Source organism: Lonchura striata, chromosome 10 (genome assembly GCF_050655825.1).
Source record: "Lonchura striata isolate lonStrDom1 chromosome 10, ASM5065582v1, whole genome shotgun sequence".
Taxonomy (NCBI): Eukaryota; Metazoa; Chordata; class Aves; order Passeriformes; family Estrildidae; genus Lonchura; species Lonchura striata.
The window spans coordinates 14,615,316-14,640,580 of record NC_140712.1 but is presented as its reverse complement, the minus strand read 5'-3'; the positions used below and the strand labels follow the sequence as shown (position 1 = coordinate 14,640,580).

Sequence of the window (25,265 nt, the reverse complement as noted above, 5' to 3'; positions counted from 1 at the left end):
TTGTGGTTGGAACCACCATCTTTTATATGCGGTGACTACAATATGCCATAGTGACATTTGTTAGGTTAGTGCTCCCCCAAATAATGATAATATATAATAGTAAGGAACATGTAACTAAATTTGTTTGAAGAAGTCTAAAATTACCCAGAGAGTTGAGAATAATCCTAATATAAGAGTACATGAATGGTACTACAGAAATCATACATTGTATAACAGTGTTTAAAGAGACCACTTTTTTATTACTAGAAGAATTTTCCATATTTAATCTTGAAAGTATATAATTCATATTCAATTAATGTGCTCTTTCATTCTGTATTGCTGCTACTCTCCCCAGTAACTAAACACCACCTGCTCATTTCAGTAAGCCTTTGATGCCATGAAGGCAAAATCAGTATTGCTGTGTAAACCACAAAGAAAACATCTGACATAAGTATTAGTAATGAGAATGAGAAGCCAGCATGCTAATTCCTTCTTACACTTAAGACAGATCACTCCTTACAGCAAGAGGGGTCAAGTCCTCCACTCCCATCTCAGGAAATGTGCTCATCACAGTAAGCACACCAGGCCTGTAGGTTGAAGTACAGCAATATTTAGCAAAATCTAACTATTTTCAAATAAGTCACTCTAATCAGACTGCTCATCTGAGCAGTTCTACAACCTCAAGCGTGCAGGAGGAGGTCTGCAGCTCACTTCTGGACATTATTTAGAATACAATATATTTCCAAAAAAAAAAATCCTGACAGACACTGACAGACAGCTTACTCTTTTCCTGCACAACACTTTGCATCTTTAATCAATGTATACATAAATGAAAAGAAAAACAGCAGATTATCATATTGTCCTCTGTAGCTCTCTTTCAAAATTTCCTGATGATAGTCCACAAGGAAATAATAAATTGCCTCAATTGTGGAAAGGTATGTATCTGGTTTTCCCTTCTGGTGACGCCAAAAGCAAGTTTTCCTTGTCTTCAACTCAATTTGCAGTAACCCTGTCAAGGAAAAAAGATTATCTAGATTAGACAATGTGGATTAGTGGCCAGAATGTCAAACAAGACTTCAGTTTTGTTTTCTGACTTTGCTGCTACCCTGTCCAGTGCCTGCATGAAAATAATTTCTCTTCCTGTACCTCCATTTTTTATCTGTCAAACTGAGGCAATAATTTTATCCTTTTTGGAGCATTTTGGCATTTGATGAAGTGCTGTAAGTCCTACGTTATAAGCTTCATATGGGCAGTTAATTACAGTTGTCCTTTCATTCAAACAGCCACACAGCCCTCAGTAAACTGCAGTCACTCCACATGTCAAGAGTGAAACCCACTCCTACCAAGACTCATCAATGTTCATAAAATCATTATTTCATCTTTTGAAAAGTTAATACTTTTCAAGTGTAAAACAGAATCCCTCAGACTGTTAGTGTTGCTGAAGTGAGGACTATTTGCAAGAGCCAGGAACTTTTCATTTATGCTTGTTAAGTAACTGAAATTTATTGAAATTTCTCAGGAGTAAGTATGACAGCATCTTGTAATTAACTTTATTACATACTAAAAGCATTTCCACTTAAGATGAAAGAGGGAATTTGGTGTCTCTATGGCACAAGAAAATCTTTAATTGACTCATAGTCTCTGTAACTATTCTATTATTCAGATGAATTTTAAACATGTATCTTGGTTTTTATGTTGCCTAAGATGCATAAACTATTCAAAACTAAAACCAACTCAATGTGTTACCACTTTGTAAACAGGATGGGCAGTTGGATCATGAAAAACAAGATACACACCTGTCATTATCAGAAGCAGATTGTAAAGTTATCTTTTTCTATAACAATCTGATACTCTGTCTCATGGAACAGTTTAATACAGGTAACAGTACAAAAACCAGTATGGTCGAAGAATTGATTGGAAGTTACGGACAGGGAGGTTTCCAAATTCAGGTGAGGTCCAAATTCAGGCTAGAGCCCAGAACTTGTAATGCTACACTTTTAGCCTATAAACTGTGTTTTATTATTTTCAGTGTTATTGCAAGAGGGATTTAGGTTGCTCTGTAGTTAGTAATGTATCGTATCCTGCACTGTAGAAGAAATCTCAATTACAGCATTAAAAATAACGAAACTGAACAGGAGAGCCTGCCCCTGAATTTAAATGTTATTATTGGCATTTCAGAACCAAACCTCAAAATAGCATACATAGTCTAATTATTACCTCTAATAATCCTACACATGTGAATTTTAAAATAGCAGTAGGAAACTGCATTAAGCTTGTTGCCCTTGAGATTTTTCAAAAGTTGAATTCTCAGCCCTAACCAAAGTGAAAACTTCCATCAAATCCAGCAGTGCTTTCACCCTAATAGTAGTGAAGTAAATCTCAGGGATGATTCCTCCAACATAAACTCCCAAGTAGTTGTGGTTTGAATACAAACAAAAATTCACTGAAGGCAAGACCATGGACACTACTGAGCTTACCACAAATGCAGCATTGCTTACTTTCAAACAAAAGACTTTAGGACCTTCCACAAAAATAAAATAAAACCAGAGGGGGTTAAGGATTAAAGTTTACTGAGCATGTTTGATCTTTACTGGATCTATACAGCCAAAGGCAATGTTTTCTTACAAATAGACACTGTTCATATGAAACCCCACAATACTAATGTATAAGCTAATAAAATATTTGGCTGATACAAAGCAGTTCAAACTTACAGGGAAGAAAACCCAAAGCAATCAGTTTCTTTAACAGTCATGGTGATATTTCTAATAAGCTCCATCACTCATGTGCAAAAGTCATCATCAACATTAGATTCAACTGTTTTTTTCTGATCTAGGGATCACTTTTAATGAAGTAATCAATCCTAGACATTACCCTGTTTTTTTCTGATCTAGGGATCACTTTTAATGAAGTAATCAATCCTAGACATTACCCTGTTTTTTTCTGATCTAGAGATCACTTTTAATGAAGTAATCAATCCTAGACATTACCAACTCTCATGTATTTCTTGTCTTTAACCTATTTAGTTTTGTTTCCTAAAGATATATTAAGCACTTTTCCAAGATATAGAAGTATTTTTTGTCCATGTTCTCTCAGCTTATTTTAAGATCAATGTACTCATTTGCTTTCTCTTGCAGCACAATTTACTAGATTTACTATCTATATAAATATAGGCTTATAAAACACAAGGTTTTTCTTTAAGTTTTCTTGGCTTCATTAATGTTTTCATTCAATATTTCTTGTAACTTAATCTTCATAAGTATGGCAATTACTTTTTATTTGGAATTATGAACACTCCTTTTTGAACTTTAGCATATGATGAATATTTTGTTGGATGATGACTTCATTTGCAATTTAACTGAAAAATGAAAACAGTTCTCTATTTTTCGTGTATGTACAACATAAAAATGTCATCAGTTTATGCCTAAGGAAACTCTGCCTCATTCATCTTGGAAGTGAAAACTGCAATCTCTAAAAGGGGTATTAATGCAATTTATGTTCTTTATGACAAGCACTAAGGAAAGCAATGCATGCACAGGCTGTTACACCCAATGTGTGGATGGGTAAAATTCTCCCTTACTAGAAACTGACTTGCAGGACACTATTAAACATCACATAATTCTGAAAGGTGCTCAGGAACTCAGGGAGCTGCAAAACAGCTGTAACCGAGTAGTTCTAGAAAGGAGAGAGTAGTCCACCAAATCAGCATTGTCACAGGGAAACTGGACACCACTCAAGAACTCTAAAGTAACACCAATTAAGACTTTTTGACTAATATATGCATAGGCTTCCATGGGAATTTTCAGCTCCCCTGGCTGCCTGTTATTTTCCTTGAATTCATTATCTTAAAATAAGTTTCAAATGCCTTACATTAATGTGCAGCATGCAATTCCTCTAATCTTTACAGTAATACTTCAATGTAGCTGATAAGAGTATGTTTTGTGTTAAACTAAATACTTGTAACAGGATTTTAATTAGCCAATACATCATACTAACATGTGGAATTCTTTAATAAACTGACTAGACAGCAAGACAACATTCATCTCCTATGTAAGAAAGTCCATGGAATTCTTTGTAGGATCCAGTGTGAAGCAGTAGTAGTATATATTTGTGTGTGTATATATATATATATATATATATAGATAGATAGATAGATAGATAGATAGATATAGTATATAAACTTGACAACCTGCCTCCCAGCTAAGTGCACTTTTTGCACTAATGAAAGTATTTTCAAACTCCTATTCATCTCAAAGGAAATGGAATGCTGTTGCTAAATTGTTTTGTCTTTTGTGGTTTTAATTAGAATGCTTAAATGTAAACTTCTTGTAAAGAACCTAAGACAAAAACTTTTTGCAGAATTACCAGTTTCTGCTCTCAGAGTTGGAAGGATGTGGAGGGCAAGCAGCCATTCCCTTTTTATCTGGAGTAGTGAGATCTTGGAAATGTTCATTAACAACTCCAGGAAAAAGAGAACCCAAGCCATGAGAAACCTGTGCTGAACCTCCTAAATCCCTCATTTACCTTCTTGGGGCCTGTCTGCCACCAACATGTACACAAATGGTCCTGTGGGTCTCTGGAAAGCAGGCAGCCACCTGCAAAAAAAATCTTCCTGGCTTCCTTCAGAGGCCATTCAAACTACTGTTGTACTTTCTAACATGCCACCTCCCATTCTCTGAGACTGAGGAAATTTTCTCCAATAGAGAAGTGAGACAAATAAATGTAAATGCTCTCTTAGTACTAGTATTACCTTTTTGCAAAATAATTTATATTACATAAAAAGCAATGGAGTCTTTGGCTCAGGAAGTATTTTACAGCCCTGGAACAGGCTGCTGAATCCTTGATATACACTCAGAGATAGGGGTACATACAAGCTTACATTGTATTCAGGTCTGTTATAGACATATGTCCCTTAATCATTTCTGCAGCAATAATGTCTTAGTATCAACTTGTACTTTTTTACCTTGAAGTCGTTCATCAGTTATTATCTTGTTAGTTTGATTCCAGGTACTATCAATAAATATTATTTTCTTCAGTCTAGTGCCTTCACTCCTGCTGCTTGAGATGCATTCATTTGGAATTTTTTCTTCTTCAGGCTCTATTTTTGCTTGTTTAAGAAGTGGCTCTCTGGAACAGTCATCATCACTAGAACAGACACCTTTCTTGGTGTACTTTTGGAGATGAAAAGCAATATCTTTTACTGAAACTGAATTGGGGCCAGGAAATATAAGTGCTATCTGAATGAAGAAAACAAAGAGATCTGAGTGTCAATAAAATCTAACAAAACAACAAGAATTTTTGTATTAAAAGACAGAAATTTTCTACCCTGTCTATAAACATTTAAGTCAGGACAAGATGAAATATCTCTTAAAGATGTTCTATTGTCTAATCCAGTGTTAAATCTGTGTTAAAAACATGGTAATGAATTGAGATCCTTACTAGAGATTTTTAATTAATGTTACTTCCATGCCTCTACTACCAACTCTAACACTTCTGTAGAAAAAGATTTTTCAGCCAAGACAAAGGTGTCAGCTCTGAGGATGTTCAAATATCATTTGTCACTACTGTATATGGGGCAGGAGGGCCAAAAATAGCTTACCATTTAAATTAATATATACATCCAAGTCCATATCAGCACAACATTCAACTGCTGTTTAACTTGCTCCAAGTTGAATACTTTCATTTATAGGCAAAATATTTCTTCAGATACACAGTAAATCCAATTCTCCATTATGTGAGGTAATGAACATAGCAAATTCAAGGTGGTTAAATTGTGCTGCAGTCTTTCTCAGCTTTGGAGAAAAGGCTGCAGACCAGAACTGTGTGTTTGCAGAGCTAAGCTTTGAGAGAGCACAGAATGGACTGCACTAATGGAACATTGGTTTCCTCCCTGCAGGGCACTACCACTGCAGGAGGAAACTGCACCTCCCCAGCATAAAGCCTGGCTATCTCTAGAGAATCTCTTACTTCATGTCTCTTCTTGTCATATTCTGGAATGCAAGGGTATTTATAGATTGTAACATCATCAGGTGCCAGGAGCTTAGCATGCACAGCAGTGCTTTTGCCGTCGGTTTCGTTTGGGTGTTTAATAATGTCAATCTTCAGAGGTAACTAGAGTAGAAGAAGAAAAAAGCAATATTTATCATCATATTTATAAATATCTGTAAAAAAACCTATTCAAAATTTGGAAGAAATTCCTATGGGTATGTAACTAAAATATACCTGATAATTTTTGATAGGTTTAGAACTAGAGACAAGTCAGAAGAAGCACCTATTACATTAAGTTCATGCAAATAGCTAAGTAAGCAATGATGCACTTTGGAATGCTACCAGCAATAGTTTGGTAAAATCTCCAGAAATAGAATATAAGCTGGATGTGGTCTTAATTTGAGCAATATAATACTTCTAAATATGAATACTTATCTCTACTAGGTATTCAGCCAACTGTGAAAATTACTATTTCAATGAAAATATACCTAAGTTTACAAAGTCAAATTTCAAAAGTACTGCTAAAGTATTTTTATGATGCTTTCAAACTCCAGTGTCTTCAAAATGCATCTTTGATCCTAACTGACTTTGCAAAATGTCTCAGTCCTCTCTGGTAGTTTCCCCAAGTAACTCAGCTGAAAGGCATTACACTACTTATATTTTAAGAGTAGTTATCTGAATTATTGAGTCATGGAATGTCTATAGAAATGTCTTTTAGGTCACATTTTATGTAAAATTCACCCTTGGTTTTGGACAAATTTTTTGGTCACAATATAACATGTTCTGGCCAGAGTTATTAGAAACTGAAGAATGTGCAAGAGCACCATAAAGAAACTTTCAACAACTAAGTGAAAACACAGTTGCATGAGAAGCTGAGTGACTTCAGCCTATATTCTCATCTAGAAGATCCATAAATGTTTATGTGAGGATTGGAACATTTTCAGTGTTTGTACATGTAATTCCTCAAGTAAGAACAGTAACTTTATTTAACTGTAGTTTATGCCTACTTATAGCTGTGTTCAAAATGAATGTCTGTAAAGAATGAAAATAAACAGCTGCAGACAAGACTATTGTCTGTCCACAGTAACTAAAACCTAAAAGATATTCTAAAAAATCATTAAGAAATATTAACCTTCACAGTTGGAATGTCTTTGGTAGGGACAGTTTCAACAGGAACAAAGCATGTGTAACAATAAAACATCCTTGAACTATTGCATCGGGGGCATTTTGATCTCCCACTCTTTTTTGCCTTTTCCAGTACTTCCTGGGATGCTAACTGTAGTTGTTGAAGTGGATTGTTTTGAATTGATGATGGAGTCTGCAATAGGCTTTCCAAACACTCAGTATTTCTTTTTGCTTCTTGAGTGCTTTCTTCATTTAAAAGTGTAGATGAAGTTAAAGACATGGTTAGCTGAAACAGACAAAGTTTTGTTAAATAAAAATCCAATCATGATGAACTAATCTACTGGAAAATATTCTGTAGTATCCCATTTAACAAAAACATCTCATTAAACAAGGTATTTCCTACAACAGAAAGAATAATAAAATCATCTGATTCAAGAGATCCCAGGAGAGCATGAGATAAACAGCTGGAAAGAACCTGAGATCTGCATCTTTAATGCACAGATGCACATTCATTATCCCACTCACTCAAGTCCTGCAGAAGTCTACTGTTGTTAAGATCTGTGTCTAAAAGTTTATGAAAACACTGCTAAGCATGTTTACCTGGATGAGCAATCCCATTAGTCTCCAACATGACTACTGACAAGGAATTACATATAGAAATTTGTAAGACAGACATTAATTGTGCAAATTTAGATTTCCATCCTATAATTTATTGTGTGTGGGCCAACCAAATAACCTGAATGAAATTCCTCTTGGACAGAACTTTGTGAAATAGAAGAAATTTTCCAGGAGAAGAGCTTGAGGCTGAAAAGTAACAGAAGAGGGCTTTGATGCCCCATGTACCAGATAGTAAGTGCTGATCCAGTCTAGACTTCCTTTTGTGTTTATTAGTACCACTGATGGATTTTTGTCAGGCTTTCTTCAAGACAGCTGTTGTCTCACCCTCTACAGCTGGCACAGAATTTTCACCATGTACTGTGACCAAGGCATGAGAAGCATAACCATATGCCCACCCCAGGGCAGACAGAATTAGTGCTGCTGTGCTGTCACAAGCCCCTCTGATCACTCGGGGTGCTCTCTCATCCCCAGAGCAGCCCCCAGCCAGAAGCCTGCACAGCCTGCAGTAGTTATAAACTGCCTTTGGCATTTTGTGCTGCATTACATGCAATGAAAGAAGTTATTCTCAGGATTTACTTTCAGCTAATTGAGGTTTACTTTTTCATGTCAAGGATCACACTTATGAAATCATGTAGCAAAGACATGTTTAACAAAAACAAACAAACAGTAAGTCCTGAAATGTAATCCAAAATGAAGCGTTTAAATAAAATCAAGTGTAATGTAATTGGAAAGTAACAAAACCAAAAAAACTAAGCTATGTTTCCAACACCAAATTAAAATCAATCCCAGAAAAAATTGTTATTTTCTGGTAAAATTAAATACTCATGCATGCTATGATACCTTCCCTCCACCTCTGCCAAGGTCAAACTTTTGAAAAGTCAGGGAAGTCTACTCAAATAAACACAAAAACCTAATATGCATACGAATTTGCTAGTGCAATTTGCTTTCAAGTTTCTCTGAGATAAAGCCAGTATACATCTCAGAGTAACCTGTGCTATTATCAAGTTTCCTCAAGAAGCAGAGGGCGAGAGGCCCTGGAATTGGACATGCATTCCCAGCCTGCAAACCGATTCTTTTCAGTGTAATGCCTTACACTGTGTGGCGCTCAGCGGTGACACCCCGAAGCACTTTTGTTATGGATACTGACAAGGGACACGCTGTGGCCTCCAAATAAAAGCTGTGCCCAGGCTGCAGCACTATACAGTACAGTACACTTCAGAAAATTACAGACTAGAATTTTAAGACCCAAATCCCATTTCAGACACATATTTTTAAGACTAACAACTCCGTCTGCACCTCATCTCCAAACCCGTAAATCCCTCCACACTCGAGCTGCATTTCTAGAACGCCTCAGAACGCCGGCCGGAGCATCTCGGGGGCCGTGCCCGGCTCACGGGGGCCGTGCCCGGCTCTGTGCCCAGCTCACGGGGTCTGTGCCCGGCTCACGGGGGCTGTGCCCAGCTCACGGGGTCTGTGCCCAGCTCACGGGGGCTGTGCCCAGCTCTGTGCCCAGCTCACGGGGTCTGTGCCCGGCTCACGGGGTCTGTGCCCGGCTCACGGGGTCTGTGCCCAGCTCTGTGCCCAGCTCACGGGGGCTGTGCCCAGCTCACGGGGTCTGTGCCCGGCTCACGGGGTCTGTGCCCAGCTCACGGGGGCCGTGCCCGGCTCACGGGGTCTGTGCCCAGCTCTGTGCCCAGCTCACGGGGTCTGTGCCCGGCTCACGGGGTCTGTGCCCAGCTCTGTGCCCAGCTCACGGGGTCTGTGCCCAGCTCACGGGGTCTGTGCCCAGCTCTGTGCCCAGCTCACGGGGGCTGTGCCCGGCTCACGGGGTCTGTGCCCGGCTCACGGGGTCTGTGCCCAGCTCTGTGCCCAGCTCACGGGGGCTGTGCCCAGCTCACGGGGTCTGTGCCCGGCTCACGGGGTCTGTGCCCAGCTCACGGGGGCCGTGCCCGGCTCACGGGGTCTGTGCCCAGCTCTGTGCCCAGCTCACGGGGTCTGTGCCCGGCTCACGGGGTCTGTGCCCAGCTCTGTGCCCAGCTCACGGGGGCCGTGCCCAGCTCACGGGGTCTGTGCCCAGCTGTGTGCCCAGCTCACGGGGGCCGTGCCCGGCTCACGGGGTCTGTGCCCAGCTGTGTGCCCAGCTCACGGGGGCCGTGCCCGGCTCACGGGGTGCCAGGGCCCCGCTCCGTCACCGGGCGAGGTGAGCGCAGCCGGCTCCGGCGCGCAGCGCTCGCAGCCTCCGCGGGCGGACAGCGCCGGGCACGGCCGAGCCCCGCGTTACAGCGCGGCTCTGCCCCGTGTCTGAGCGGAGCCGTCCCGCCGCCCCAGCGGCACCGAGGCCCCCGCGGGCGCAAAGCCGCTTCCGACCGCGGGCCGCCCGAGCTCGCCCCGCGCACAGCGCGGCCCCTCGGCGCTCCCGACCGCGCTGCCTCCTCTCTCCGGCCGCCACCGCCGCGGCGGGGCGGGAGCGCCTCAGCCGCTCGCCGCCCGGCTCCGGCGCCCCGCACCGCCCGCTCCTCACCCGCCGCCCGGCGCGGCTCCCGCGCGGCCCTCGCAGGCCCCGGAACGAAAGTGGCGGGCTCGGCGGGCGCGGGGAGGCGGGAGCGGAAACAGCCCGGGGCTGAGCGCGGCTCCCCGCGCCGCCTCTGCCTGAGGGGTTTGCGCTGGCTGGGCGCCTCTCGCCCCGCAGGGGCTGCTCCGTGTGAGGGTCACAAAAACCCGGCCAGAAACCACTGCCAGCTACCTGGGCAGGGGGAGAATCCGCCGCTCCGAGCCCGGCTCACGCCAGGTGTTCCCTGCCCTGCCCAGCGCTGCCCTCTCCGTGAGGCGGCACCGCCTGGGAGCCGCTGGGGTGTGAGGCTGCGGCTTTGGCTCCCCCGACAGCTCCAGGGAAGATAGAGCAGAATTTTTTTTTTTTTTTACTCTGTCGTTCCCCCGCACCCAGTAGTATCCTTAGAGCATATTTATTGACTGGAGGAATTGTGCTGGCGCATTCCTCTCCGCTTGTTTTTCATCTCTCTAAAGGGAATGTGGGATCTCTTCTGCGGGATTCCTTGGCCTGGTTGAGGATGCTGCTCCATTGTAGCATTTGCCCAATATCCAGCCTTCAGGGTGATTTCCGGCTAATCTGCAAGCTTCACAGAGCTGCCAGCTTGTAAACAAATTACTGAATAGTGAGAATAGTGGCAAATCTTTAACTTTTTCTTCAGTGTGCATTTTAGAAGTATATGAATAATAATAATACAACATTGTGGAGGCAATGGAAATTCTGTCTCTGTGATTCAGTGCCTTTACAAATCTTTCATGTATTTAGTCTGTTTCTTAGCATCTAAGGATATGTATTGTTTTGTGTATTGGAAGAGCCTACAGTGTACATCTTCCCTGTATACTAGAGTAATAGCTTTGATTGTCAGTTGTCTAAACATTTGCTAATACATGTTAACTAAGGGGTTTTTGAAAAGACATTTGGGTGAGAGCAATTCTTAATGTCTGCAAGCAGAAAAGACAAAAGCCTCTTTTTATTTTTGAAGAATTATTAAGGTCTCAAGATTTGGTGAATCCAGTTGACTATTGTTTCAACTGCCCATGTGCACGGAGAAGTGAACATGTAGGAAGCAGGTCCTGAGCAAAATCCTGTGAATGTAAATACTGAGAACTGAGTTTGAGTGTAGATTGTATTTCCAAGACCCTTGGGTACTGCGAAAGAACTTTGTAGAAATGGCACACCTTTAAGAGAGCAGCCTCTCTGCTGTTATCTTTCTTTTTTCTTACACCTGTAGCATGGAAGAAAATGCCTGCATGCTGTACGGCAATTTTCTGTGGTTGGAACCGTGCTTGAGTGATGATCCTGAATCAAGTTTTGTTGATCAGGCTGTGCCATTACTAAGATAATAGAAAGTCCTGAGCCCTGAGGCAGAAGGTTCTGATGAGGATTAAAGGGGGAATAGTTGGTTCTGATTTTACCTTCCTCTTTTTTCTTACACTAGTAGGACTGCTAAGGAAATCTTTGACTATATATGCCTTCCTGGTTTCTTGAAGAATTCAGTATAATATGGTTACCAGTGATTTGTCAGGATGACATTCTTTTTGAAGAAGCAGAACATTCCCTTTGACCTGCCTATATTATTTGCAAGTATTAATTCACTCAAATATTTTAAACCAGAAAATTAGCTCTTTTGAGCTTTGAACCGGAACTTTTCCCCCCACTGGCACAAAGAAACAAAAAATGCTTGAAAAGATATGGAATATTTCATTATAAAATTTAATTTTTTTTAGAAGTAGATACTAAAGAGGAGGAACCTGACATAAAAATAAAAACAATTCAATTTAGAGTAATATCAAAGCAAAGTAATGAATTATTTATATTTTAAAATTGGGTTTGCTTAACCATTTCATCCTGAAGTCACAGCATCACAGAATGAGCATGTGTGTGTTAATAGTTTCAGTGCAGTCAATAACATTTCACTGATTTACTTTTTAAAAGAAATCATTTGTCTTGCTGCCCTGCTATTAAAATAGAGCATGTCAATGTCCTTCAGGAATACCAGAGTGCTTAAAAACACACTGATTACTCTGTTTTAATGCTCACTGAGTTATTTCAGTGAAGTGCTCAATTTGATGATCAAGTTCAAACAACTACCTTTGGTTCCAACAATTTGCTCAAATATTTAAGCTGCTAGTTTAAATTCTTTGCTAGATCATGGAACAGTTTCCTCCTGTGCTTCCAAGGCTGTTCTCAACAGATGGAAGGCATTACTGGCCTTTCCGAGAACTTAAATTGCACATGATTTTATTTGTCTCTTTAGAAACATAATGACCCTTTTTTCTTGAGTTATCTCCTTCTCTAACTAAAAAGTTATAGTCTTTTTAATTGCTCTGTGTCTGCTGTAATGGGCCTCCCTGGTCTATTTCTGTTTTTCTGGCTCTTTGAGATGATGTAATCCTCTCTGAATGCAGTACATGAGAGAGGAGGAAAGTACAGTCTGCATTGCAATGTTGCCAGAATTAGAGATTCTTCGATGTAAAATGCATTTATACTTGTAGTGCAATTCTTTATGCAAAATAAACTTCACATGTTACTTAATTTAATGTTTGCATTTCTATAATTTTCAGAAAAGGCTGTTTTTACAATATACTGGTTGCAGAAGGAGTGGATGAGTTGTATCTCCCTTGAGCTTTCCTTTTTGGTGGGTAAGTTACAAACAGATTATTCTTTTATTGATCTGTATGAACATCAGACCACACTCAGACTTGGAGAAGAGAATAAACACATGTCACTGAAGCACAGAAACATGCTCAAAAAGTCTTCTCATGCCAATATGGCCCTGTGTGTCTAGAGGAACATCTTACTGCCCTTGAACACCTGGCAGGCATTGGCCCAGATAAGTGTTTGCAGCTTTCCTTCAGTCTGTGAGTGTGAAGTGTCAAGTTTATAATTTGAAAAAACCTAATAAACTCATGCCCCAGTTCTGCCTGGGTTTTAGGAACATTTTGTTTAGGCCTAAACAAAGTGCAGGCAAAAGTCTATGCAAGCCTGTTCTCCACAGATTGTGGTGTTGATAAAGGAAAGATGAGTCAAAAATGGTAACTTTTAAGCCTTCCAATCCTTCCAGTGACATAGGGAGCCTATGCAGTGTGTTAAGTTTGGTGTATAGACACATTTAGGTGTAGGTACAGATATATGTAAGGTCTTGCCTGCTTGGAGCTTTTAATCAATAATATCATCAATCCAGCCCCTACTTCTTGCTAAACCTGGCTGAATTTTTAAGACATTGTCACTGAGGAAATTACTTACAGAGGGAACTCTGACTGAGGCACATGAGATGTGGAAAGCAAAGGAGTATTAAATATTTTTAGTTCTTTTTATGGTTAAGACAAGAAAAATCAAATTGTCTTTTTTTTTTTCCCCTTGGATACAGAAATGGAATTACACCTATCTCTGTATGTTTTTTAGGAGGTAAAAAAACCCAGCTTGAAAAACTATTTTGGTTTCTTTATATTTCTAAGAGTATCTTATAGTTACCTAAAGTATCTGTTTTACACCTTTGTTCCTTATCTGAAATATATGCACAGTTCATTGTATATTATCTTACAGTGTATATTATCTTAGCTGAAAATACTGCTTATTTCATTGTGTGAAATAGAATTAATTATGAAATAAGTATTTATAAATTTTTCAGGTTCCTAAATACTTTGCTGAGGAGTCAAATGGTAGAAATGTAGAGGTGAGTTTCTTTTGCTTGCATGTAAAAAAGCACACAGCATTCTGTCTTATGGATATGGTTTGACTTAGAAGTTAAAAAGATACCTCTGACAACAAACTAAGTCATTCAATTTTTGTAAGATTACATGAATTCAGATATATCGGGTAATGGAAATTCCAAATACTGTGTAAATATGATGACTGACTTCACCATAAAAAATGTAAATTCTAGGATTTTTTACTCAACTTCAGTGGGAATTAGCTATGGCTTTAAATACTTTAGAAAAGGCAGATGAGAAGTCACAGTCTTTTCCTGTGAATTCAGGCTTTTAAATACCAGTTGCAAAAAACCAGGGGTGATTTTGAGCTGTGTCTACTGTCTTTGTGGTCTGCTTCAGGCATGATCCCTGTTCCTGAGCAGCTTGGTGACTGCTAGGTCAGGGTGCCTGTCTCCTTGGGAAGGTCACTTTGGGGTAGAGTCAGAATTCAAGGTTCTGTGAGAGGCCAAGGTTCTACATTGTTTTATAATTTCAACTTGAACTGGAAATGTATAAGCTTTCATTAAAATTTATCTTTAGTATGAAAATGCTTGATGTAATAAAATACAGACTAGATAACTATACCTACTTAGAATATACATTAAACCATAAGTAATTTATTTTACAAAAAAATTGAATTCTCAATATAAAAATATTTTTCAAATTTCATAGTTAGCTATCAAAAAATACTTCCTTTATGCTGTAGAATCAGTAGCATGATATTGGTACAGAAATATCTGTAATATTGTCTGTGAAATTTTGACTTTTCATCTTTTTTGCATATTAAGTTGCTATTATTAATAAAATTATTTTATTAGTTTTTGCAAATTAATCTATCATCAAATAATATTACACCAATTGAATTTCACAATCTGTGTTGAAATAGGTACTAGATGATAAGACTTAAGAATATGGTAAATATTCTGAGTGAATTTTGACTGCCTCACATTTATAAATGAAATAAACCTAATTCCTGTTATTTGTCCAAGTCCAGATACTGGCAAGCTGATAAAAACAAGTTGTGTAGAGTGAAGGATAGATACAAAATTTAGGTGCTTGAGCTGCCTTAATAAACTCTATGTCTGAGCACTGAACTGTTGATAGCACTTGCCACAAAACATGTGTGGGTAAATGCAACATTTTTGAGGAAAAGTGTTAAAAGCACATCCAGAAGCATGCTGGTTGAAGTTGATAATGTGCAGAAGTAATCACTAGTCCTGCAAAATATTAAATGTCTTTTTTTTTCCCCCCCGTAAAACCCAATGTAGAGCTTACTGCTGGCACTGGGTAAAAGTCTTACATGAGTTTATAATCTACACCTATTCCTCTTAGAGACATTTGTAATACACTGACAACAGTTGATGATGCTTTCTGAAATGCCTCCTTTGGTGGACTGATAACATTTTTTGTTTATTTGTGCTTAAAGATGTGCAAATATACCCAGACAAGCAAGATGCAGGGAATGTGGAAATCCTATTAGCATTTCTTCACACAGTTTTGGCACAGCTTAGGATCAATGCTTGTCTCCTAGATCATGTTAGTCCAATGTCTTCATCTACTTTTTAATGGTGGTTATTTACAGTATTTCTGTTCTTGCATATTTTTTATTATGTTACAGATTTAATACAACAGGTGTGACTGGATGCCTTACTAATTTTCTATCAAACAAAAACATTTTTGTGGTTTAAACTTTAGATGTTTAGACTTTTAGTCTTAGGTTTACTGAAAATTGAAAAGAAAAATCAGTAATAGGCTGAGAGACTTGGAGGTGTCTGGCAAATGCAAATCAGTCCCTGTATTTTGACAATGTAATGTTGAGATACCCAAAGAAGCTGCTTTTGTTTCTCTCAGTAAAAGCTAAACATTCCCCCTGCAAGTTTTTCCCTTCCGTACTTCTGCAAGCTGAAAGAAGTTCCTATATGCTTGTGGATCATGTTTCAAATTAAAATCCTTGTATGTTTTATCTTTGTCTAGTTGTGATTTGCTTTGTGGTTTTAGGAGTTTTAAATTCCTGCATTCATTGTACTGAATATTTTTTGTTGTTTTGATAGAAAGTTGTTCTCAAAGTCTGGAGAAGTCTGTTTCTCCCAGAATAATCTATTGCAGTGCTTCAGGATTCCTTGTGGTCATGGTTTCTCCAGAAGTTTAACATATAAATTAATTTCAAGTGTTCTTATAGCTGTTATTATCAAACAAAAAATCTGCATATGCCACAAGTACAAAAATACAAGTGTTTTACTCATGCAGCTCAAGTGCATCAGCTGTAGGTCCAAGATTACCCTTTCATGTAACTTTAAGGAGCTGTAGTTGAGTGTATGAAGAATTAGTTTAGTTAGAAATTTTATATCATGGAACTTAAAATACAGTTTTAGATGAAATTGACTGTTTATTTTGCTTTGCTTACCTTGTGTAATGGTGCTAAAATTTATAAAAGGTATGAGTTTGGAATATTTAGGTTAAGAGCATAAATCAAAAGTGTGTGGGTTCTGTTGCCTCAGATAATCACGATGTTCTTTATTAAGAAGAGGAGAAAAATATTCCTGTGGCAGGAGGCTGTGATTATGTACACTGGCTTTGGTTCAGTACATCACTTAGATTCTGTCTTAATTGTTGGCTGGTAAATGTAGTATGTGCTTCAGATAATGCATGTTTTAGTGCTGTTCTGAATCAGGAACTACTTCAATATACTCAAAAGTGATTAAACACTTAGAAGTTGTTAAAATGTTTAAAAGAAGGATGTGTTGGAGTAAGAGAGGGCACAAACTGAGGAATTGATTTGGTGCTGCTCCTTTGTGTTGGCAGTGCCTCACTTCAGATAACTGTGAGTTTGACAATGTTGTACATTACTATTTTGCTCACAGCCATGTCTGAATTTATGTAGGTATCTTTGCCCTGATTTTTTCCCCTTTTGAAACCTAACCAAGACCACTTGTTTGACAGAATGGCAGATTTTGTGGCACATTTTCTTCTTGTTCCCAGACATGCTAAAGATACTTTTTCTCAGGTAAGAGTATCAGTAGGATTTTCATCGATACATGGTAGCTGCTGCATTTTGGCACACAAAAGTATTAATGTGACACATAAACCAATGTTCCTGCATCCAGATTGGCAGCTTTTGGCTCCAGAAGGCAGCATGTAAGTACCTGAGAGACAGAACAACCAGGACTGGTGAGGAAAAGCTAGAAATTATCATGGGTGGTTATTAAAGGGAATTTTTTTGGGGCATATAATAAGTGAATAGCAAAATGAAATTATTAAATGATGTGATTTTTAAAAACTTTTTTCCTCTAACTGAAGTTCATTGCAATTGTGACAGTTCAATATTTTTACATTAATTAAAAAAATTACTATATGAAATCTTTTTCATAGACTTTTTAGATATGGTGTTATTTTGTCAGGTGTATTGGTTGTCACAAGTCATTATGTTGTTTTTTTGGCAGTACTTCCTGAATCTATTAAATATTTTGATGATGGCTTTAAGGAGGGATTGGTAGACTTAGTTTTTCAGTGGGTATCAGGCTGGTACTTCTTTTTCTTTCCCTGAGGCATATTTTATCCGGAGTACCAGCTGTGCATTTCAGTGAGAATATGTTGCCTTATGTGTGTAATGCCATACATGTATGCATACATAGAAAATGCAGAACTAGAAACACTGATGTCAAAGTTAGCTTTTTCTGTATACTGATTGTAGGTATATAAATACGAATAATATTTTAAAACAGTACCCTGGAAAAGAATCTGAACTAACTATTCATGGTGTTATTTCTCCTTAAGTAAAACAAAACTGAATCAAACATCTCAAAATGTTTTTTGCAAAAGCAACTGTTTATAGGTGGCCTTGAAGGTATCTCTATATAAAAGAGCCACCTTCTACAAATATTCTTACAGAATTCAGACTATACCTGTCCTAGAAATTTCTATGGGAAGTAGTATTATATTACCATTAAATACCTGCATGTTTTGACAGTAAAAGTTTATGATTTTTAGAGTGCACATGTCATTTGATATCCATTCCAAAACTTAGATTTAGAGCAGATTTCTGTCTTTAGTGCTCATTTATTTAGATTTCATGACAATGTGGATTTCATTATGTTATATGTTGAAACTGATTGACAAATGCAAAAGAAATATGTTTTTGAAGTAAATGTAAAATACAGAAATATCTTCTCAAAACCTTTCTCTGTGTCAGTCATTGTGTGTTGGGCAGAATTTTCTTTTTAGTTACAGACAGAGAAAATTGTATGTAGAAAAAGATCACCCTGAAAAATTTAATTTAGAGAAGGTTTATATACATAAAAGTTATACATGCTCCAAACTCCTAAAGGGCCTTTAACTTGGAAGAGACGGATAAGCCCACAGCATTCTCTGTAATGTGTAACCACTATAAACAGATAATGGATAGATTTAAGTGAAATTTAGTCAGACCAGAAAAAATCCCAGAACTCTAGGAGACCACTGCTATGGCACAGAGTCTGTGTCTGCATGAAACCTACGGTGTGGGAGCTGTGTAAAATTTGAGTGGAATGAAGACTGAAAACCACAGAATAAAGTAAATTAAGTATTGCTGCGAGAATAATTCCCAACCTCAACAAAACATATGCAAATGTATTAAATTACCAGAACTGGAACAACCACAAAGTAAGGATATTCACCCATGTGCAAACCCAAGCAGAAGCAGAAGGGAGATAGCAAAAACTGTTCTGGTTGACTTTAAGTATATGAATGTAATTATTTCAGTTAACAGACTTAGATCTCATGCCTAAAGTTGACAGTGGCATAAAAACCGGTACATTTGAGACAGGAAATAAAGCAATTTTAATTTCATTTGGGGATATTCATACGGTAGTTTTCAAAATTCACATAAACATTTTTCTAAATTAATATTTTTTTTTTAATTTTAGGTCTAAAACCAAGGAAATGTGTCTGGAATAAATTGAATCTCAAAAGCCTTAAGGCTGCCAGAGTAATTCATACTAGTAAAGATGCTACTGCTAAAATACAAGCTGATGCATCTGCCAGTTCTGCAGCAGCCAGTCAATCTTGTAAATATTTTAAACACATAATCCATGTGACCATAGACTTTGGAATGAAGCTTATGGTACACTGCAAAAACTTAATTGTCAACATAAATTGTTTCTAATACTTCCAGTTTATTTTGCACAAACCCAAAATGTTAAAGCAATTCAAAATTAAATGTGAATTTTGATCAACTCTAAACATATATCCTGCCAATATTTTGTAAGTCAATTTGATTAAGCTGTGAACAGTATTACAAAGCATTTAAAGGAGATGCTGATAATCCATCTTGGTTTGATTTGTCTGTTTTCTTATACTAATGACAGCCACTATTTTTCTACTCATTTCTCTGGTATTTGGATCCCATTTTCAATATGTCTTGCATTGTAGCCTCTTTTACCTCCTTGTTTTCGCTGTCCCGATGGATCAGACCTTGAATTTTATTCTTTCAGTCTAGCCTTCTCTTCTTTCTCATGGCCAGTATTTTAATTTTTTTTTTCAACCTTCTTGTGTTGATGTTGCTTCTAACTTCCTCCCTTTTTGAATGTTATCCAGCATTTTTTTCCTTCAGGGTAGCCAGTTTCTTCTCTCTTCTCCCTTCCTAAAATTACTGTTTTCCTTCAAGCATCTACAGCCACAATTTTATGCAACAATAGTCTCTTAATCCTTTTTGTCAGTCTGCACCAACCATAACCATAACTTTTCCTATCCCTGCCTTTTTTCCCCCCTTCATTTGTTTTGTTTTCATGGGCTCATATGCTTTTTCTGAATTTAAATAATTTCCCATTCATCAAGGTAGAAAAACTTTATTTTTGTTGTGAAATAATTCAGAGGAAAATAACTTGAGCAAAAACTTGAAAGTTTGCATTCCCAGTTTTCAGTGACACCACTCTGATATATTTTCTCTACAATTAGAGTAAATGCTTAGGAAAAGATGGTGGGTTGTCTCTTGTGTCTGTTAATGTTAACGAGAGGAGGTTTGGAACATGTTGTACTCAGAAATCCTGAATTAATGAGGTGCTGCAGACACAGCAGAGGGTGAGAAGAGTTCTGTCATGTGCCATGATTTCCACAAAGCTTTCTCTTGTAATGTGGTTGTGAAAGAGCTGTGTGTGGCTATTTAAGCAAAGAGGAGAGTTCCTCTTGAGACCTAGCTGAGGGATTTAGTGTCTACAAATGGATATGGCTTTATGGAATCTTTATGTAGATTGCCTATGCACAGTTCACTTAATAAAGTGAACTATCTTACTGTCATTGTGTATTGCTTGTTAGCTTTCCTGAGTAATTTTCCTTTTTTACTTTAGTGTTTCTTTATAAGTAGAATTAATGTGGTTTCTTTAAAATTGGAAGTCTGTGTTACTCTCATCGAGTTACAGTCTTGAAAGGAGATTCTTGTTTACAGAATCCATTTTTTATGTGTTGCTCAGTTTGCAGTACAGTGTTTAGAAATAGAAATGTATTTGTGTTTTTGAACACAGGAACATTTGGGTATTTTTTTAAACCCAAAAATCTAAACTCAGTGGAAACATTTGCCTGATCTTTATAACATCTAGTGGTTCCATTCCAGTATAACCATATTTCCTTTTAGAGCTTGATACTTTACTAGTATATAGAAACAAGAATATGAAAACAAATAGAAGGTGATTATTTGGAAGCAGGGTCAGTAAATCACCTCAGCTGTTGATTAACACTTCTGACCTCAGGGAGCCTGTTTTAATGACAATAATTTTGAAGTCTCTGCAGCTGTTACCTTGATGGTTTTTGCCAAGATACACCAACTTTTTTTTTTTCCCCTATGGCAATAAAATAAAAGGGAGAAGCCTTACTATTTTAGTCCTTCCAGTAGAGATTTACCTTAGGCTTTCAGGGTGCTCACTGTTTTATTTAATAATCACTTATTCTCTTTCATGGCCACTGAGTAGTTAGTTACTTCTTCAGATACACTTTTATGCCTGAGTTTTGGTGAAATCCATAGGAATGAGGTGCATAGGCAGGTTAGCTGAACTATTAATGTATCTTACACAGCAGTTGAGTGTCCGTGGCTTTCAAATGTTCACTTTCCTCTCCAGTTTCATCCCATTTTTCTGTACTGTGCAGTAACATCAGAGTAACTCAAGAAGATATAAACAGGCTCACCCTGTTTGCTCGGGTGAGCAGAGACACTGATCTGCCTTTGGCATGGGGGTGTTCTGGTAGCGGCAGAAGTCACTGTGAATGTGGGTGCAGACAGCTGCAGCTCCTCTGCTGCCTGGTGTGATTAATCAGGTAATTTCATAAGTCAGGTAATTTGTGTATGTTTGATGTTTTAGCAGTGCATGCCAGACTCAAACTTGTTCGTCTTTCTTATCAAGTAAGACATTGAAAGTGTCTTGCTGAAAGCTATATAGGAAATCTGCAGCAGAGCAAGGTTTCAAAGGCCAGTAGATGAACCCTGGAAACTCGGCAGTCACTGAGGACTGAATTATTGTCCATCAAAACTGGTGCTGTCCAAGGTAATAGTGAATTTGATTTATGTTGGGACAGCCAGTTGTAATTGTAAAGGGAATTGCTCCTGGATCCTGATTAAAATTATATGATATAATATTATAAAGAACATTTCTAGGGGTAGCAAAGAAATTACTAGACTAGCTGGAAGAAAATGAGGTGAATCTTCTGTTCTACTCAGTGCTGGTGACTCCACACTTGGAGTACTGTGTTCAGTTCTGGGCTCCCAGAACAGGAGAGACATGGACAGAAGAGAGGCGAGGGAAGTGGCACGGAGGTGGCTGGGGGCTGGTGCATCTCTCCCATGGGGAGGGATGGGGAACCAGCTCCACTGTTTAGCCTGGGAATGGAAGGCTTGGGGGAAACTTAGCAATGTATAGAAATTCCTGAAGGGAGGGGTGCAGAGAGACCTGAGCCAGGCTAACTTCTGTGGCACTAACCCTTATGTGACAAATTTATGCATCTTCATTCTAATTCCTCTGTTTTTCTGGTTAGCACTGAAGTAAAAGAATTATTTTCATGAGAAAGTAATTTCATCTGAAGTGAGTAATTTTGGTTTTCCTTTCGTATTGGGTCAATCTTTTCAAGTGCCAGGCCTCTAAATAAAAGAGTTTCCCTAATGAAACAACCAATCTTGGTGAGTTAGGATTGGCCTTCCAGGCAGAATGGAAGAAAATCTCCCTTTTTAGGCCTGGAATGTAAGCGGTTATGGAATTTCAGTGTCTGGAATGCTTAAGATTTACAAGCTAGCTTTCCTCAGACAGGTATTGGGAAGTTATTTACAGAACTCAAGACTTCAAAATTAAATGTGGATTGTTAGTTTTAATACTATATTAATCCCCCAACCCCCAGATATTTAAAATTAAATTTTCCTGGTTTATGAATTTCAGTGTATGGTGTTAAAAAGCTTTTTTTAGAAATTTTGCTGGGGCAATATTTATAAAGTTAGTATAAATGTCATGTTAAAAACCTTGTGCAACTCTTTGAATATTTTTCCCATCTAGTTTCTGCTTTGAGTACAGTCCTAATCTTCAAAATTATCAGCATAGAGAATTTAGCATCTTGTCCTGCTAGTAAATTCACCTTCTCTGCTGTATTAAGTAAATGTGTGATTTAAATAACTGTTACCATTTAAAAATCATCCAGTGGTGTAAATAATTGTACTTACTTTTTTTTTTTTTGTTATTAAATGTTAGTTAAAAAAAATATTTCTAAGTGTGGATCTCATCTCTGATGATGACTTTTCCTAATTTGTGGAAAATCATCTAAACTGTCACTTTCTTTTTCTACATGTTAAATGTTACTAAATCGTTGTGGTATTTGAAAAACTAGTAGTGAGGAGATAGATTTCATAGCTTTATGAAATATTTAGACTACTCAGATACTGTTCACTAAGTGCAATGAAATACTGATGTCTTTATTGCTTTATTGATTTAATGTCAACTTACATCTTGCTTCAGCTTATTAAAAGAGAATATACATATTTTCTTCAAAAAGTAATTTAAAACACAGACAAGTGTATTTTAATAGTCAATTGATCAGCCATTTAATAATGTGATTATTACAGATGCTATGCAGAGCCATGTTTTAAGGTACCTGCAACAGAACTAAAAGTGAGACTGTATTGTACCATATAATATATTTTACAGGTCATGGATATTGTCCAGCTGTCATTTTTATTGTGTATGAAATGTATTTACACCATTTTGTATACCTTTAAAGACTCACAAGTTATGAGACAAATGTGTAAGTATCTATCTCCCTAACAAGGAAATGTGTTTTGTGTAGTTGTTTGAAGGGATTCTTTCAAGAAAAATATCTTTTATAGAATCCTAGACTCATTAAAATAGGAAGAGTAGCACTGCAGGTCTCTTGTCCAATCTCCTGCTCAAATTAGGACCCACACTGCTTGTATTGGCCTTTGTATTTTAAAACCCTACAAGAATGGAGATTCTGCAGTCTCCTTTGAGATTCCTCAGCTGATATTTGCTCATTTGTGTCCCAGAGTGCTTATCAGCAGTAATATCAAAGTAAGTAAGTAAAACCTTTCTAATTACAGCTGCTGTGTAGTGGAGCAGTTTCTGTGAGATGTGGGTGGCTGCTGTAGGTGCTGCTTTGACCACAGGAGTTGTGTTTTCCCTCTGAGCCCGTCTGGACACACTGTGTAGTGTCAGTGGGAAACAAAGAAAAAAGCTCCAGCAAAGCCAATGCCTCTGAAGGGAAGGCAAAGCAATTACACTTGAGATTGGCTTTTATTGCTTTTTTTGCTTGGGTTTTCTTGAACTTTTAGTATTATACAGGTTAGAAATGAGCCGTTTCCAGACTTGTGTATCAGTTTCTTTACGTAAAAACATATTTCCCTCTGACATGGTATGTTGTATGTTGGTGTTAAGATTGCATTGGATTGTGATGTAATTGATGTAAGAGGCTTTTGTGAAGATTTCTGACATCTTTCTGAATTACTGTTAAGATCAAATAGATTCTTATTATCCTTGTCTTGTAATAGTTTGTTACTGGAGATCATCACTGTAAATTTTCTGATTATTGTTCTCTGGTTTCAGCACTGAACTGATTTTTTTGAGTCAGTATTTGAGAATAGATTTTCTAAGATAAAGATACATTGACAATGCTCAGTTCACAAGACATATGAGTGTGGTATACTCATGAATTGCAGCGTTTGCAGTCAAGTGTCTTTCTGGGAACAATTCCCTCACAGAACACATTTCAGTTGTGACAGCTGTAAAAAAAAAAGTAGCCTTGGCTTATCTGAAAATGGTGGTAACATTGTGATTCATTCTGTGAAGCATTTAGCAGTAAGGCTAATTACAATTTGCATTCAGGATTTGTTTGACTGTATTTCTATGTTACTGAATTACATAATCAAAAGATTGTTTAAAAGAGCCTGTCTGCATCTGGTTTTAAGCTTTTTTACATATATATTTATATATTAACGTGCATACATACATTTTAATTAAAACTTCAGTAAAGCTTTTAAGCACAAACAATCCTAATGGGGTTTTGTTATCTTAATTTTTATTTTAAAGCTTCTGCTAGCCTAGTTTAGATATTGAAACTTCTGATAGTATGTTAATGTTGATCATAAGTGTGAGCTTTGTTTCACTGTTACATATTCACAGAAAGTAGTGCAGGGAGGTGCCAGCAAAAAAGCTTCCTGTATAGTACAGTCTGTTGTGTTCAGTGAACAAGTAATAAATAAACTAGCAAAAGCACAGTGAATGAAGGTTTACTGATAGAGCTGTACTGATACATTTTTTTCATGGATCTGTTTCTATCTTCTTTGATTTTTGACTTGCTAATATCATAAATGATTTTCAAATGGCACTATTTGTTAAACAAGATTTTTTTAAAAAACATAAATATATGTCAAAGGAAATTGTTGCCATTTTTTGTGAGTGCTCTTAAAATGGAAGTGTTTCATGTAGGAAGAAATGTTTGACTCTTAGACACTTGTTATTCAATGCATAACATTGAAGCATTTCAGAGAATTTTTAATTAACTTGACTCTATCCCAGTCATGTCAGCTGCTTTAACTAGTTTTTGGTGATCTTTATCTAAGTGCAACTATCACAAACCCGAGAAAAAGTGTAGGGAAACTGAATTAAATTATATAAGGCGTAAATCAGGTAGGGCTTAGTTGAGCGCTTTCATAGCTAGAAAATTAAGATGTCTTTTCTTCCTCAGGTCACAGTGGTTTTAGCTGTAGTTTAACTAGTCACGCAGGCTTGCACATATTTCTGTATCTGTGAGTAGGATTTTAGGATTATTTCCAGTGCCTGCTGGAACTGTAACCTTCTTTT

At 37.9% G+C, this 25,265-nt stretch overlaps 1 protein-coding gene and 1 long non-coding RNA gene across 3 annotated transcripts in view; one reads left to right on the top strand and one right to left on the bottom strand.

The window, feature by feature from the left end:
- Positions 1–205: 205 nt before the first annotated feature.
- Positions 206–10,582, bottom strand: DTWD1 (DTW motif tRNA-uridine aminocarboxypropyltransferase 1). 2 transcript variants are annotated; one of them, XM_085588292.1, is made up of 5 exons: positions 10,451–10,582; positions 7,097–7,375; positions 5,944–6,087; positions 4,940–5,213; positions 206–988 (listed from the first exon to the last, which is right to left on the bottom strand). In XM_085588292.1, the coding sequence occupies exons 2-5, from the start codon at positions 7,367–7,369 to the stop codon at positions 759–761; spliced, it is 921 nt and encodes a 306-aa protein (XP_085444418.1). In that variant the 5' UTR covers positions 7,370–7,375; positions 10,451–10,582; the 3' UTR covers positions 206–758. The 2 variants fall into 2 exon arrangements, with proteins under 2 accessions (XP_085444418.1, XP_085444417.1); XM_085588291.1 differs by lacking the exon at positions 10,451–10,582 and adding an exon at positions 10,229–10,274.
- A 2,176-nt stretch (positions 10,583–12,758) lies between these two features.
- LOC146766530 (uncharacterized) overlaps positions 12,759–25,265 on the top strand; it is a 73,158-nt gene continuing 60,651 nt past the window's right edge. The window contains exons 1-2 of the long non-coding RNA XR_014957526.1: positions 12,759–12,897; positions 13,887–13,931. This is a non-coding gene — a long non-coding RNA (uncharacterized LOC146766530). The remainder of the gene's footprint in view (positions 12,898–13,886; positions 13,932–25,265) is intronic.